Genomic DNA, 17,309 nt, shown 5'->3' on the forward strand with positions numbered 1-17,309 from the left:
TTTTCCTGAAGCCTGTGGACTCAGCATCTTCTCTCTGGTGCAAGACAGTAACTCATACATCACATGGTACCAGGAGTGGGGTCTTGTACCAAATGATCCTCAGCAGTCATACAATGTTTCTCTTCCACCAGAACTGGATGAGGCTCCTGCAGGTGCTCCACCCCTTGCTCTTCCCCGGAACGTGCTTTTGAAGATGGCTCCTTCGGACAACCCTTAGTGTTTCCTATTCTGTTTTGAACGCATGTCAACACTGATGCGCTGGGACAAGAGAGGCTGGGCAGCTATTTTGACACCTTTTTGACTGGGGAGGCCCCATAGGTCATGCAAAACCTTCCTCCTGACAGGCTTGATGATTATGATTTTCTGAAGCAACAGATCCTCCTCCACACAGCTATGGGTCCCTTGGCCAAAGAATGTCAGTTTCAGCTGTAGAAAATTGATCTGGACCAGCAAGTACCAGGACAGGTCCAGGACTTAGTAGACCTGATTCAAAGCTGTTTTCATGGAGACACCTTCGAGAGCATTGTGGAAAGGCTCACTATTGACACAGTTTTGTCAGGCATAAACAAAGACCTTTGTGATGAGATGCTCTGTGGTGATGTCCACTCACCCCACAGACCTGAACCGCAGACTGGAGGGAGCCAAAGCCACCCTGAAGCAAGAGGGGCTATCCTAACTTGACACCGATTTCAACCCAACTATCGTGTCCCCTCCAACTGGCCAATCATCAAAGCTATGTGTCGCAGCCTCTGCCTCCACCTCATCCTCGCCTCTCCTCAGAGCATCAGCTCTGCCACGAGCTGTCTCAAGTTCTCCTGCCCAAGACCAGGCTCCTAGCATCACTGGCCCCACTGCTAGGGGCACATGGACCAATACTATGGGTAAAAGGCACTATCATAGACACCCTCCAGCTGGGATTGAGCACAAGTGGTTTCACTATGATCAACCAGGGCATCCGACTCTGGAGTGCCACCTTTCACCAACAAAGTCCATGTATATTGGTCTGGCCCAGGTATGTGGTTCTCAGGCTTCCCCCAAGGTGTTGAAGAAATACAATTTCAAAGTCTCTATTAAGTTGGCCCGATGCAAAATCCAGGCCAGTCTGGACTCTGATAGTGACCTCTGCGTTGTCTGCTGTGACTTGCTCTGGCAGATCACCTACATGAATATGGACCGGGTTAACATTCAATGTGTTCATTAAGTTGTTAAAAAAACATGAAACTATCTTACTCTGTCTGAAATTTATACGGAGGGACTTTAAAGTTTGGACTGCTGTATCAGACACTTTACTTCCACCCTTAGGGAAGAGGAATGTCCACTTCCAACACATCCTAGCCACCTGCAGGGCACCCCTCTCTGTAGTCGAGAGGGTGGGACTCACTGCTGACAATGTCAGTCAACGAGTTGGCTTAGAGATTGAACATGGTTTGTCCAGTAAGGTAGGGGATGACTCCTTATCTGAGGGTCCAGAACAATTGGAGGACTCTTCGTATCAGACATCCACACCTTCAACCTCCACAGGCTAGACAGCAGATATGAACCCTGGAGAAACAATGGCTGGAGAAGAGCAGGGTGCTGTGTTGGGCCCGGGGGAAGTAGGGACTGATACTCCAACTGAGTTTTCGTGCCTGCAATAGGCCAACAGCAGCTTAGACTTTGCATTTAAACAAGCACATGTTGCAAATGACTCTTCCTAAATGGAGCAGGAGGGCCTGAACTTCAAAACACCACACTTTTTAATTAAGGTCTCTTATATTGGTTGATTTCTGATTGCATAGGGGAAGGGCTGATTGAGAGATGTGGAACAGTTTTAAAGTCTTGCCTCAACTGTCAAGTTGTTTCCACTCATAGGTTGGTTGATTATGAAATAAGGCACTCGAAGGTGGCCACCCAAGCTATTGCAAAAGCTCTATTGGAAATATTCACACATATTGGCAATCCCCGCAAGATATTATCTGACCAGGGTACACCCTTCACTTCTCGCATCATGAAACAACTGTGTGAGAACCTTGCAAGTAAACAATTGAGCACCACTGTTTATCACCCACAAATGAACGGCCTGACTGAATGATTTAACAAGACTTTAAAACAGATGATTCAGTGGGTGGCCCATGTCAACCCAACCTCCTGGGATACCGTGTTGCCCTTCCTCTTGTTTGCTATTCGGGAGTCTCTCCAGGCATCTGCCGGCTTGAGTCCATTCAAAATGTTATTTGGCCATCAACCAGAAGGGGTGTTGGATATTTTTCGGGAGGAATGTACAGGGGTTCAGTCTCCAAGAGTAGATTTCAAAATTGTCCTCTATTGTGGTGGAGCATCAGCAGCACAAACAGGAGGCACAAAAATGTAATTATGACAAGAAAAGCAAACTTTGTGAATTCAAAAAGGATGATCACGTCCTGGTGATGATCCCATCTGACCCCCATAAATTTCAGGTGAAGTGGAGGAGTGTATGAGTCCCATAAATTATAAGGTCAGTATACCCAGCTAACAAAAGCCCACGCAAATCTTACATGTTATTCTTTTGAAAGACTAGGGGGCTCCCCCCCTTCTCGCTTCAGTAGCCCACCCCCAGCTTTGGTTTACCGGATATACAATGGGAATTGTCACAAATGCATTATTTTCACTTTTACTTTAAAACTTTTACTGTAAAAACAGTACTTGTCCTTTATTTATTGGTTAAATCTCTTTCTCGCAGGATTTATAATGCTGCTCGCGTTGTGAAGGGGGTGGCTGAACGCACGATAAGGAGATGCAGTCAGATCATGTTGTCTTGCTGCTGCTGCTGGCGAGCTGCCTGTTATGTTTGTCGTGCTGTGTGTCGATCATTTAAAAGCTTGTACAGCAGCTGTCCTTTTGCCACCTCGTGTCTCTGCCACTCGCGTTGTGAGTGGGAGGGAAGGCTGAACGCACACTAAGGAGTTGCAGTCAGATCATCTGCTGGCATCCTGCTACTGCTGCTGCTGCTGGTAAACTACATGTTCTGCTTGTCGCTTGTCATTGTTTTAAGAGCTGGGAGCACATGATGTCTGACTACCAAAAGCATTCCAACAACTGCTTGGTTAGATGTCTGTGAACTTGTTTTAAATGTTGTCTCACTGCCTTGTCTCGCATGATGTTACAGTGTCTCTCACGGGACATCAAATTGCAATCTCTTGGCACCAAGTCTCATGTTTAAGGTCCCTGCAAGATGTTCCGTGGCCAATCTCTTTCATCTCGTGGGTCTTTTAAGTGTCTTCTGAGAAGATCATGTCTCATCTCCCTGGTCTCCCTTCCACCAAGATTTTTTTTTTAATAGAGAGATTATTTATATATATATATAAAATAACAACTGTCCCTAAATCTATTGGTGTGAGTGCCAGTGGTCTGGTACAATTTTTTAGAAGTTAGAAATTATAAAGATTGGCTATGCAGGATGGCTCAGGTCTTTAATTATCCTGTTTATTTCTTTTCTTTTCTAAGGCAGAAAAGTGTTTTATATGTCATGAGGCAGCTAAGTACCAGTGATATTCTCTGGCACATTCAGGACCCTCTGAAGTGCTTTACAATCTTGAGTCGAGCACTATACCAGTATGTGATGCAAGTAGTGAAAATGGACTCTACTGTGCACCTCTGCTCCTACATCATATTAGTATAGTAACATAGGTATTGTGTAGATTATAGTGAAATGCTTATTGCATATCCAACCAGAAATGAATATGGTGGCACTTTCCATTTCCATGATAAAAACAGAATGCATTCAAATATGAAAATTCATCTTATTTAAAAGAAGACACAAATCAGCATACCTGATGCACTCATTAATCCTGTTTCCATATGAGGACAAACCAACTTGCTGTTAGGTAAAATGTTTAAAATTCATTTCAATATAAAGTAAACGGGGCGGCACGGTGGCGCAGTGGGTAGTGCTGCTGCCTTGCAGTTAGGAGACCTGGGTTCGCTTACCAGGTCCTCCCTGCGTGGAATTTGCATGTTCTCCCTGTGTCTGCGTGGGTTTCCTCCAGGTACTCTGGTTTTCTCCCACAGTCCAAAGACATGCAGATTAGGTGCATTGGCGATTCTAAATTGTCCCTAGTGTGTGCTTGGAGTATGGGTGTGTGTGCGTGCCCTGCGGTGGGCTCGCGCCCTGCCCAGGGTTTGTTTCTTGCCTTCCTGCCCTGTGTTGGCAGGGATTGGCTCCAGTGGACCCCCGTGACCCTGTAGTTAGGATATAGTGGGTTGGATAATGGATGGATGGATAAAGTAAATGCCCTGTGTTATGTGGTCTTCATGACCATGAATTGGAAATGTGTGTTAAAAAATAGAAGGATGGGTGGATGGATAAACAGTTAATATCCCTAAGCCTCCACATAGCCACACTATAAGAAGACCCATACCAGCAGTAATAGCAGAGTCATTACCTTAATATAAGTTACATTTCAGCAAAATTAAAGTACTAATGACCATTCTAAATGGCCCCATGATGCCTATACCATAGCAATAATGACCACAATGTTTAAATAGTCCCATGTGACTAATCCATTGGTTCAAATCTTGTGGTTTTATAGACAATGGAGGTACATGCACTATGCCAGTAGTTTTGGGATTATACTACTTCCACATATGGTATTTGTTACACTAAATTCTATCAGTGTAATTTTTAAAAATTGTAATACCTCATGTTAAATTGAACGGTTGATTTACAAATCCTATTTTTCTCTTTAAATCCTTGCCTACAGAGAGCCTGCAAAAAAAGGGTTAAATCATCAGTCAGTCCCTTAAAGTGACAAACAGATTTTTTGTGTTAGTTTCTAAATTTAAGTGTAATTTATAAAATTCTGCAATGTATAATTACCTGATTATTTTAAAAACTGCTTTTCTGTTTAACTCCTTTCATACAGTCTGCACAAAAAAGAATAATTTACCAATATATCCCTTAAAGAGACTAACAGATTTTGTCTGTATAGAGCCAATGATTAGTCATCAGACCTGCTGTGACAACTTCTCCCTGTTTCTTTGTAGTTTCTATAACAGCTTAGTCTGAAAGGTATTAAAGTTTGTATGAATGCAGTAAATTTACACTTTTGGTTTAAATAAGACTACCACAATGTTACATTTGGCATTTGATAAGACAGGGAAAAAATAAATGAAAGAGCTAGGTGAAACATCAAGGCAATGAGCAGATTCTGTCATATAGAACGCCATTTCTGACAACTTTATTTGATACCCCATTTTCTTACATGGCAAAGTCTTTTATTTATCTATTTTACTAAGAAAAACTAATTTTCATGAAGTGCCATTCATTAGAAATGAAACACCTGAAAAAGCAAAGTGTTCAACAGCCTTCAGAGATAAAAGGTTCCTTGAAATATGATGTCATGTTTCCATGGCTGTCAGATTCCTCCCCAGCAGAGGACAGAATTACTACTTTTTGTTGATTTAACTCTGCTTATTTTCTCTTTTTCTTAAATTCTTGAATGACTAATGCCCCCTAACTCCACCTTCAGAGGTAATAGAATTCTTTAAGTAATCATTATGATTAGACAGAATAAAAATCAGCAAGGTTAACTTTTATTGCAAAGGATTTCTATGAACTTGTTTTGAGTTACTTGACTTTGTTTCCTGTTCAGGTAGAATGCATAAGCAGGGTATCAATATTGGAGAAAGAGTCAGAAATAATGTAACATTATCAAGACCCCTAAATCCAATTTAGACACAAGGGAGCACAACCTAAAACAGTAACACTGGGCACAAAGTTGGGACAAACTCTAGACTGGATACCTGTCCATCGTTAAGACCCATTCATGTACATACCCACACAGGTGGATCTTACTCATGGGCCCTTGCACAAAACCATTAACCTGTAAATTGCTCCAGGGGCACTGTACAATGGCGTATCCTCCGTTCTGACCTCCAAAGGTCATGCATAAAGACAGTTTCCCTTAATTAAGTGTATCAAATCAAAAACAAAATCTAAGAAATTAAGTTCTAGTATAGCTCAAAGTCATGAAAAGAATGCCTCAAAGTGATTTGACAGACCCTGTTTTTTGACAGCCCAACACCCTTGACTCCCTAAGAAGACAAGACAATAACTTCCAAAAATGGAAAGAAAAAAATGAAAGAAATCATGGGAAAGGCAATTCAGAGAGAGACACACTTCCAGGTAGGTTGGGTGTGTAATGGGTGTCAGAAAATGGAATAAATGTGAAACAAATAACAGAACACAAGTAATCCTCTTCACAGAGCTAGATGGCCAATCTATCATTGCCACCTCAGAAATACACTACAGTAGTGGAAACTGCTTTGTTCTTGCTTCACCAGGTTCCTCGAGGCAAATGCAGGATTAGATTATACAACTCAATAAATATAGATCTATAACATAAGAGGATACAAGATTTGTTCAAATATATCAAAGACAAAGTTAGAACTAATTAACATAAATGAAAAACAGCAATATCTGTCCATCAGTTAATTGTAGAACCATGGCCAGACTGTAGAAAAGGAGTATTACATGCCAGACACAGTCAGAGTCCTAGAGACCTTGGCCAACAAGTCACCTCCTCCCTATTGGTCGTTCTACAGCTGAGCCAGTCCTGCACCGGCCAATCTGATGAAAGGATCCTTCTACCTGATGATTCCAGCACTCTTTTATCTGAGGTGACTTTTCCATAGGCAGACAAACAACTTGGCAGTAGAGCTGTGGCACCAAGTGTAACATGAGGATACCAAAAATAGATTCAGAATAGGGGAGGGTTAGTAACAGTATATAAATATCATTTTACTTATATTTAAATACTAATGACTAACAACAGAAATGCAGTATGCACAACTAATCAGCAGATCTATTCAGGGTATGCTAAACTGAAGTAGTGAGTCTTCAGCTGGGATTTAAAAGCTGAGACTAAAGGGACACCTTTTATACTAGCAGGAAGACCATTCCACAGCTTTGGGGCTCTGTAGCCAAAAACTCAACCAACCTACCATTGTTATTTTATTAATCTTTGGAATCACAAGTAGGCCAAGGATTTGTAAGTAATGATTAGTTCAGAAACGTATGCAGGGCCTTGGCCATTTAAGGCTTACTATGTTAAAAGGAGGATTTTGAAATCTGCCCTAAACTTAACTAGGAGACAAGGGGAACTTTCTACAGAAAATCAATAAATAAAAAATATTAAAGCAAGCAAATAAGCACCAACATTACTAAAAAGAAAGAAAACTTCTGACTTGGCAGTTAGTCACAGTGAGGCATTATGCAGACATATTGTCTTTGGTATAAGGGAGCTGCAGTAGCATTTCTTGACACACCTCTGCTGAATAATTTGTTGGCTAAAAGTACTTAGTATTAGTGTGTAAGAGACGGGATGTGCAGCATTGCTTATAATGGCCATCAGTTTGGCCCTCATTCTTGACAGCGTGTCGAAGATCTCAACCTGGCTTCTTCCTTAGCTTGATGAAGCCATACTAACTCCACTCGGACAGTGACAGCGTGAAGAATTCAGACTTGGGATGCCAGATTTGTAAGATAGCAGTGCTAATCACTACTCCATCCAAAAGTTAAAGATAATAATAAATTAAATTATTTCAGTGTTCTTACTGTATATCATGAACAACATCACTCTGTCATAGGTTCTTGCACATGTAATGCCCAACCAATGGTTCAGAAGAATGAAAGAATTTGGTTTCTTCACTGATTTCCAGATTTATTTAATCATACTGTTGCAGAAAAACATTAAGTGTACAGTGTGTGTGAGTAGGCCTTGTGTTGGATTGGCTCTCCATCCAAGGTTGTTTCCAATGCTTCTGGGATAGACTTAATGATTCTGAAAAATTTTAAGCACGAACAGGAAAACAGATAGATGGTGTACTGTAAGAATAATGACAGCTAGGAAACAAGAATATTTTGGGTGTCACTCTGGCAAAACACTGTTTAATAGTGACAAAAACATAAGAAAATTAACAGGCACTACAAGAGTGTAAAATAACTGCTTCTGCAATCCACAAAAAATGAAAAGAAATAGTACTTCTGAATAGGAGCTCTTTCACTATCTGTTGAGGGTTTGAAATGAACGCCTTCTAGTTGCCACCTTTGTTTTATAGTGGAGCCTCCCAGCCAGTGAGAACACGCGCACATTGGGAGAACATGAAAAATCTACACACATACAGCATCCAGGCCCAGGATTTGAACTCATTTTTGGAATTGTGAAAACAGTAATGCTAACCACAATGTTGTTCCATTACTAGTGTAATGAGCTATTTTACAATAGCAAAACTTACTAATGGATGACAAAATGACAATCTGTGTACAAACACTAAACTTGCACATTTTTTGAGCAAGCACAATTATTACAGTTAACACATGAAGCCTCTCCATGTGGAGCTATAGTTATTCACTCCCTCTTAATGTCTATTTTGTAGAACAGCAGTTCTCAATCTGTGGGGAAGTAACAAAAAAGGGGGTGCGAATGTTGCCATCTGTGGTGTAATTTCGCTATTCGTAGGGAAATTTTAAACTTGTAGTGGTGTATCGGCAGCAAAAAATACAGGAATAAATTTTATTAGGGTTTCAAAAAAACGTTAGGGGGGGCGTGATTAAAACTGTTATGAAAACTCAGGTCGCAAATACTTATAGGTTGAGAAACGCTGGTGTAGAAGAAGCTGATGAAATGTTTCCATAGACACTAAGCATGGCTGAAGTGTTACTTTCTAGGTAGGGAATGATTTTCAAAATATAGAAATGTCCCCATTCCCTATGTAGATAGTGATTAACATCAGTGACATATCATCAGCCATTAAAATAAAAAAAATTGATTATACTTAATTTGCCCAGACATGCAACAATCTTAATTAAGATGCTTGAAAAAAAAAAAAAAAACTTTAGGGCCATCTGGAGACGGCAGCCAGAGTAGTCAATAGGCCACACTCTGCTTCTCTAATTACAAGAAAAACTGTACTGACCATCACATATATGACTACTAGTGAAAATTTAAAAGACATCTACAGGGCAGATCATCCCACTGAACCCTCTGGTGAACTGAACACTGCTCTGCAGGACTGGTGATTTTGTAACCTTTCAGCTAATTATTGTTAGAGATAATGTCAGGCCATTGTGTCCAGGAAAATTTTGATTAGCAAAGTTTAAATATGTCATGCACTTTCCAAAGAAGAGAAAAAATCTTTAGAACAGATTAATGAGGTTAGCCTGCTATCATTACAGACATCCATCCATCCATTTTCCAACCCGTTGAATCCGAACACAGGGTCACGGGGGTCTGCTGGAGCCAATCCCAGCCAACACAGGGCACAAGGCAGGGAACAATCCTGGGCAGGGTGCCAACCCACCGCAGGACACACACAAACACACCCACACACCAAGCACACACTAGGGCCAATGTAGAATCGCCAATCCACCTCACCTGCATGTCTTTGGACTGTGGGAGGAAACCGGAGTGCCCGGAGGAAACCCATGCAGACACGGGGAGAACATGCAAACTCCACGCAGGGAGGACCCAGGAATCGAACCCAGGTCCCCAGATCTCCCAACTGCGAGGCAGCAGCGCTACCCACTGCGCCACCGTGCCGCCCCATTACAGACATGCAACTATGCTAAAGAATGGTTCCATTTGAACAGAAATGCTTAGTCACTCTGCTTTAACTTTAAATAACAATATATTGTTATCAAATTTGACTAATCCAATCAAATAATTTATCATATGTATTGTTTTTAGGGTGTCATTCAAGGCAGATTTGATATTCTGAATTGAAAGAGATGTACTTGATGTCCAATGTTCAACTTACATAGTGACTGATTAAGAAATAAGTTAATTACATTATTATTATTGTTATTATCCATCCATCCATCCATTTTCCAACCCGCTGAATCCGAACACAGGGTCACGGGGGTCTGCTGGAGCTAATCCCAGCCAACACAGGGCACAAGGCAGGAACCAATCCTGGGCAGGGTGCCAACCCACCGCAGTATTATTATTATTATTATTATTATTATTATTATTATTATTATTATTATCTGAGCATGTACGGGTTCCTAAGGTTCAAACCAACAATAGATGTGATAGCAGGTTGTCACTGGGTACATTAACAAACACATTAACATTTAATGAGGCAATCTTAATTATTGACATTTGCCTGGTGGACTGGAACAACTCCATATACAGTACTAGCAGAAAATAGAAACTCCATACAGAGTTGTGCCTGGAACCATGGTTGGAGCAGATACAACAATGCAGCCCTCTGTGCTATGTTGCCACACATGTACTACAAATACATACAGAAATCAGTTTTTGATAGCTAATATATAAGGCTGTTTGAGTGGTTATATATGAGCATCCATGCTGTTGAAGCTATCTTTGCCATATTTTGGACATGTTCCCCATTGGTACAGTGGAAATTGGCAGTGTTCCCCATTGGTACAGTGGAAATTGGCAGTCTATGATTCATTCTGAATTTTTTCCATCTGTAGAACTCTGTTTAGTGATCACACCTACCTTTAGGCACTTTTGGTACTTGACTCAAATACAAAGTTGAGTTTAGTTAATGAAATCTTCCTTTAGAGGCTGGGAATATGTGTGCAGAAATGCCACACATTAAATGCAGTGTGAGGAAAGGGAAACTAGATAAGATTGGCTGATCCTTACAGTGGAAAGTGTATTTGACACCATTCCAGTACAGTGGTTCTCAATCTGTGGGGCGGGTTGATCGGAAGGATGGGGCACGAAGTAACAAAAAAAGGGGGGTGGGGGGCGCGAAGATGTGAAAAAAAAAACCAAGAATCGAAAATATGAAAAATACATCTATTGAAACCAAAACAAATTAACTTAAACTACATTCTGATACTAGAAAAATAAATAGAGTTAGATAAATGTCGATAAAAGTTAAGTAGGTATAATAAAATATGCATATATGATATATCATTAATTAAAAAAGTACAAATTGGTATTAGTGGGCTCCTTTCAAAAAACGTTTAGGGGGGCGCGATTAAAACTGTTATGAAAACTCGGGTCGCAAATACTTAAAGGTTGAGAAACACTGTTCTAGTACATCCTAATATAAGGTCTTGTGTAAATTATATAATGCGTAAATGAGAGAGCGAGAGACAGAGAGAAACAGAGAGAGAGTAATGGACGTGCAGCAAGTGATGAATACAATAGTGTCAGTGGACCATCATAATTTATCCGTGCTGACAATTCGTACTTAGCGCTTCAGTTTCAGCATTTAGGAAAGCTGCACCCTATATATGCAGCTTCTAAAATTAGGGGTTTACCCCGATGTCACAGCTGCGCTTACTGATATACTATGCCTTTGGAATCTGTGTGTGTTTTGCGCTGGAGGCAGTTGCTTGAGGGAGCCCACTAAACCACATTAAAAAACTTTCTTACTTTCACCTCCGTAACATATCCCGTGTTCGCTCCTTCCTCTCCTTCTCTAATGCTGAGAAACTTGTCCATGCTTTTATCACATCCCACATCGATTATTGTAATTCCCTACTGGAAGGTGCCCCTTCTAATCTTATATCACAGCTCCAGCTTATTCAAAACACAGCTGCAAGAGTCCTTACTCGAACCAGCAGCAGTGAGCACATCACACCAATCCTGCTCCGTCTTCACTGGCTCCCTGTGTCTTACAGAATCGAATATAAAATCCTACTAATAACCTACAAAGCCTTAAATAGCCTCGCGCCAAACTACTTCAGTGACCTTCTCCATCACTATGTGCCTGCCCGCACACTAAGGTCCACTGATTCTGGCAATCTTGATGTACCCCACACTAATCTACACTCCATGGGTGACAGGGCCTTCAGATGTATAGCGCCCAGACTCTGGAATGACCTACCGAAATTAATCAGGTCAGCTGACTCCATGAATTCTTTTAAAAAATAACTCAAAACTCATCTGTTCAGGAAGGCTTTTAGCTCTACTTGACTTTATTACCCTTCTCTCACTTTACCTCTCTGTCAAGATGCTCATGTAACCTGTATGTGTGTGTGCTAGACCATCAATTATGTTGTCTGTTAGTTTTTTTCTCTGAATTCACTGTCGTAATCTTCTTTATTTATTTATCTGGTTTGTACAACGCTATATACTATATACTCTGCCGTTCTTTCTTATATTCTGTAAGTGCCTTGAGCATGGGAAAGGCGCTATATAAATAAAATGTATTATTATTATTACTAAACGACCTTGACTCCCAGCTCAAAAGCCATGCATCATCAATGGACCATCCATCCGTCCATTTAATGTAATCGAGGTTGCAAGAAACTAAAGTCAGCTTCACACTACACACGGTGGTATCTTTAAAACTGTACCTCGGTTAAGGAAGTTCAAGAAAGTGTGAGCAAGATTGTATTTCCAGTCTCTCAACAACCCTTTCTCTGCCGCGCTCAATAGCCTTTTGTAGCCCCGCCTCTTGACATCACCGGATCGCTCGCTTTGAGTCGCTGTTGCTACCCGGGCTGCTTTAGAGACGGTACTGAAGCTTAGCCGTGTGACATTGCCAGGAGGCGAAGCGCGAGGGTGCTGTGCTTATGTTTCATAACGTGCGTTAGTTGAGCTCTTTCATTTAGTCATTTCTAGTCTATCCAATCATCGTTTATAACGACGGGTCTCCCTGCAAGCCTGCACGTCGTGTGAAGACTACGAAATATGTATCGGCACGCCTTGCAGCTGTCAGTACGGAGCGCCTCCACTCTGTCACTGGTAACCTCCCGGGTGAGCTATAGTTGCCCAAGTGTCTGTAAGCGGTGTATGTGTTTGTCACATGTGCAAAAATGCGTAACTTTCTTTAGATCAGGATTTGTTTTCCTGGTAAGAGCCGTGTATCATTGTGTTAAAGGGCAGTGTACTAGCCTTTACTGTGTGCTTGTGAACACACACACGAATATATAACGTACGCACTTTCTGATGAAACCTCATATCTCTTTCCTTGAAGATGACTTAGGTTTGAAATTTAAAGTGATGCTGTCATAGCTTGTACCCAGACGCCACAGTGAAATTGTTTAGTAAGATTACTGTAATGGATATGATGTTAGTTGTTAGGATCATAAAATATTGTTTTAAAAATCTGAACAAAATATTATAATACGAAATTAGTTTATACTCTTAATGTTATGAAACATAAAACAAGCTCTTTAAAACATGAAAAGTCACATAACAGAACATTAAAAATAAAAAAAAAAAACCTTGAAACTGTGCTATTTAAAATGGTTAAATTACAGCCCTGCTTTTCTTATTCCATCTCTCTTTTCACAGATGCAAACTTCAGTGATGTGTCTTCACATTCTTCCAACCATTTGCAGTCCTACATTATCAGCATGTCAGTGCAGATCATTTCACATCACTAGCCAGGTAAGAAAGGAACCTTTCAGAACAGGTTTCTGATTTTTATATTTGCCTGCAGCATAATAATCACACCTATTTTGTTTTAGCTTTACAGTATTTGAATTCATCCTACAATTTTATCACATGGGCACTCACACGGTATATAGTTTTTGCACTGGCTGATTATTTTTAAATTGATTTTGGTTAAAGAAGTAGGGCTTATGAGTTTTAGTGGACCTACAATATGTATTTAATCAATCACTTAGCCAAGTAAATACAAGTTATTTACATTGCTCAGAAGACCTTAAATTGAATGAGAGTTTAATCCATCATTTTTTATTTATTTAAATTGAGCAATCTTTTTTTTTCTAATGTGCAGTGGTATACAACAAAAGAAACTCCAGCACCAAAAGAGGAGGATGTGGGAGCATTTACCAAGCTTATAGAAGCAATGGGATTCACAGGACCCCTGAAATACAACAAATGGGTAATAGTCCATATTTTATTCCTTTGTTTCAACTGTATCAAGTTTAAGGAGTGTTTTCCTGTTTTGTTTCATTTTGTTTTTATTTTGTGGATTATGTTATCTGTCTGCCAACCGTGTTCATCTTTATTGATATTAGTTCTTGTTTTATGATCTAAATAATTTTTCTCATCAGTATTATGCAAATATAAAAGATTTTCATGGTTACTGGAAATGTTTTTTTTTTTCTGTAATGCTCATATTTCATCCATCCGTCCATTATCCAACCCGCTGAATCTGAACACATGGTCACGGGGGTCAGCTGGAGCCAATCCCAGCCAACACAGGGCACAAGGCAGGAGCCGGCACAGCACATTGCCTCGCCCACTACATGACGAAACAGCTCGGGATTCCAGTTGGCAACCCCCAGGCAGTTATGCGGCCCAGTTCCACCCTCTGGAAATGACCATCTATCTGCATCTGCCAAGTGTTAGGTGGGCATCCCTTTGGCCTGGTGTAACCACTCGGGTCCTCAACAATGAGGATCCTGCGAGCCGGATCATCCACAGGGAACTGCACCACATGGCTGTTCTGTTGTGCTGTAACTGACGCTCCCTCACAATGCTGGTAACGTCGGCACATCGGGACTCCATGCAAAATCAAGCTAGTGATACCTGTGGATTCTCTGAAGAGACTGCTGAGATAAGTAAATCTCGCAACCAGATCGACAGTGTCAGCTGATACAGACACTGCTGATGGATGTTTCCAAGAGGTCGTTAAAGGGCTGGATCTTGGGTATTATCTAGGATCCTTTCAAGCCCAGAATCTCAGACTCCTTTCTCGAGAACCCATATCAGAGCCTCCTTTGACTTTGTGAAGATCACAGCATTGTCGGCAAAGTCAAGATCGGTGAATCACTCTTCACCTACAGAGGCTCCACAGCTGCTATACCCCACAACTCGGCCCAACACCCAATCCATACAAGCATTGAACAGAGTAGGAGCAAAAACACACCTCTAACGAGCTCCAGAATTAATTGGGAAAACAGAGGTTCTTCCTCCACTGTACACAGCACTCACAGTACTAGTTTATCGGCTGGCCATGATATCCAGAAACTTCAGGGGGATCCTGTGAAGTCTCAGGATGTCCCATAGGGCAGCTCGATCAACCGAGTTGAAAGCCTTATGGAAATCGACAAAGGCTGTAAAGAAACTGCTAATATTTTCATTTGTGCTCGATGAGAACCTTCAGTGCCATGGTGCGGCCGATGGTAAACTTCTCAGGTGTAAAATCAGACTGTTCCGGTCATTGGGAATGGTGGCAGTCTCTGAAGTGTGCAGACCTGGTAATGGCTAGATTCTTGTAGATGGGTGGGTACACCTTTTATTGGTTTGGTCATTCTGATGGCTGTCATACTCAGGGAGTTGCTGTTGCTGTAGTGTATCTGCTCCTTCCGATTGTGTCCAATGCCACTCCTTTCAACAAGCGTATTCTGAAACTCAGATTAAGGCACTATATGGGTGCCTTGTCTGTTGTCACAGTGTATGCTCTGACCACGGTGAGTGATGTTTCAGTGAGGGAGACCTTTTATTCACAACTTTGTTCGGTGGTTGATGGGTGCTGTGGAAGAAAGATGCAGAGGAAGACTGGAGTGCAATTAACACTAGAATTACCAGAGTCTACAAAAAAACTCGTAGATCCGGCCCACCTTAAAACCATTCGCACCTCTCTGCCAGCGTCCTTTGTCCTCTAAATGTGCCGATAAAAACAAGCTGCAAATAGCCGGCTATTCCATCCCCCCACCGACTTAGAACGTGCACGAGCATCTCCCAGCTCATGCCTTGATTGATTATCTGGGAGTTTTAGAGTGGAAATAATAGATCGTTATTTGGAACACACGCATTTCATGTGTGTTCTGTTTCTACAGTAATCTGTGTAAACACATTGTTAAAACAGAAACTCTTTCATGTTTTAGTAATAAATAAATGTTACAAAATGTAGGCATAAACTATAGAATGTGTGAAGCAGCATGAAGTCCAAACATCAAATAAAAACTTTCACAAAAGGTTCAAGAACAATGCAACAGCTTCCGTGGCGTAATGGTAAGATTTGCTGTCTCAGAGCACTGCAGGCTTAGGCCGGAGTTATACTTCACGCGACGCAGCGCAACGCATGCTGCAGCGGACGCTCCTGCTATGCAAGCGTTGAAGTGTTTATACTTGCGTGCGTACTTTACAGAAATCTGGAGGAATCTGCCAGGTGGCAGTACGAGATATTATCACGGTGAGAACATGTTCGGCTTTTCTGTATTGTGAATTGCCTAGAACACCCATTAAATTCCGATGACACCTTACCGCAATATCTCTGAAAAGGATGTTTATTGATTAAATCCAGGGATATGTCCATTCCAGCAAGCATTGGGCATGAGTGAGAAACAATCCCTGGACGATGCCTCGGCTCATCGCAAGGTAAATGCAAGCACACACATACACTAGCATCATTTTAGCGGCACCAAATCCCCAAATCTGCATTTCTTTGGAAGGAAAGTGGAGCACACTGAGGAAACCCAGCAGGAAAACGTGTAAACTCCAGGCAGGGAATATCAGCGACATGACTTCCTGCAAGACCGCAGCGCTAACGCTCCGCCACTGTGTCACCCCGTGTGTGTAATTATTAACAGTATTCATTATTTAAACAAAATTACAGATTTATCTGTAAAATGTAATATACATACTTTAATGCTTTTCATCATGAATTTGATATCAAGTATAAATGTGGATTGTAAAAAAAAAAGGATTCAAAATGTGCAGAGAGTTAGAATATCATACATTTAATGTGCTCAGTGTGGCGATCTATTGCTGGCGATTCGCTGCTGTCAGGAGCAGAGGAAGCCCTAGAAAAAAAGATAGCACAGAAGATGATATGTGAGAATTTTAAAACGTATCGTGTCATTACGATCGGTAATATGCAACGCTTGAATATAAAAGCACCATGAATACATCTGTATGTCGGCATTTTGCTTCACCACATCGAACCATTTATCAAATATCGAAGCGCGCACACCGATCTCGTAGGATCCGCAAAGCGGCTTTCTGTCACATGTAGATAGTAAACAGAGACTCTGACGTCACATTCCAACTTTTAGCACACTGCGCCCCCCGACTTTTTGCTGGTACTGCAACTCGCACACGCGCTGCGTTAATTTCTGAGGACCTGCTCAGAGGACGCATCAAATGAACGCTCAGAACGCGTGGCGGCCATGATGCGGGCGCGTACGTGTTCTGAGCGTGAAGTATAAATGAGCCCTTACTGTCCATCAGAGACCTGAGTTCGATTCCCCGTTGAGGAGAAAGTGTTTTTTTTTTTTTTTTTTTTTTTTTTTTAACCTCAAACGGATTTAAAATTTATAAATTGGTATGTACTGTCAGTTAATGAGATCATTATATTTTCATGTGGGATGCTCCTTTTAAAATATTTTTTAACAATTGAGACTGCAATTAACATGAACAAGTGTCCTTATAGCTGTTGTTTTTAAG

At 41.2% G+C, this 17,309-nt stretch overlaps 1 protein-coding gene across 1 annotated transcript in view; it reads left to right on the plus strand.

Annotated features, from left to right (window-relative positions):
• Nucleotides 1–12,445: 12,445 nt before the first annotated feature.
• Nucleotides 12,446–17,309, plus strand: part of LOC114659405 (ubiquinol-cytochrome-c reductase complex assembly factor 1) — a 103,569-nt gene continuing 98,705 nt past the window's right edge. The window contains exons 1-3 of the mRNA XM_028811875.2: nt 12,446–12,701; nt 13,242–13,337; nt 13,690–13,797. Coding sequence (XP_028667708.1) covers nt 12,636–12,701; nt 13,242–13,337; nt 13,690–13,797 — 270 coding nt within the window. The 5' untranslated portion in view covers nt 12,446–12,635. The remainder of the gene's footprint in view (nt 12,702–13,241; nt 13,338–13,689; nt 13,798–17,309) is intronic.

Source organism: Erpetoichthys calabaricus, chromosome 10, assembly GCF_900747795.2.
Source record: "Erpetoichthys calabaricus chromosome 10, fErpCal1.3, whole genome shotgun sequence".
NCBI lineage: Eukaryota > Metazoa > Chordata > Cladistia > Polypteriformes > Polypteridae > Erpetoichthys > Erpetoichthys calabaricus.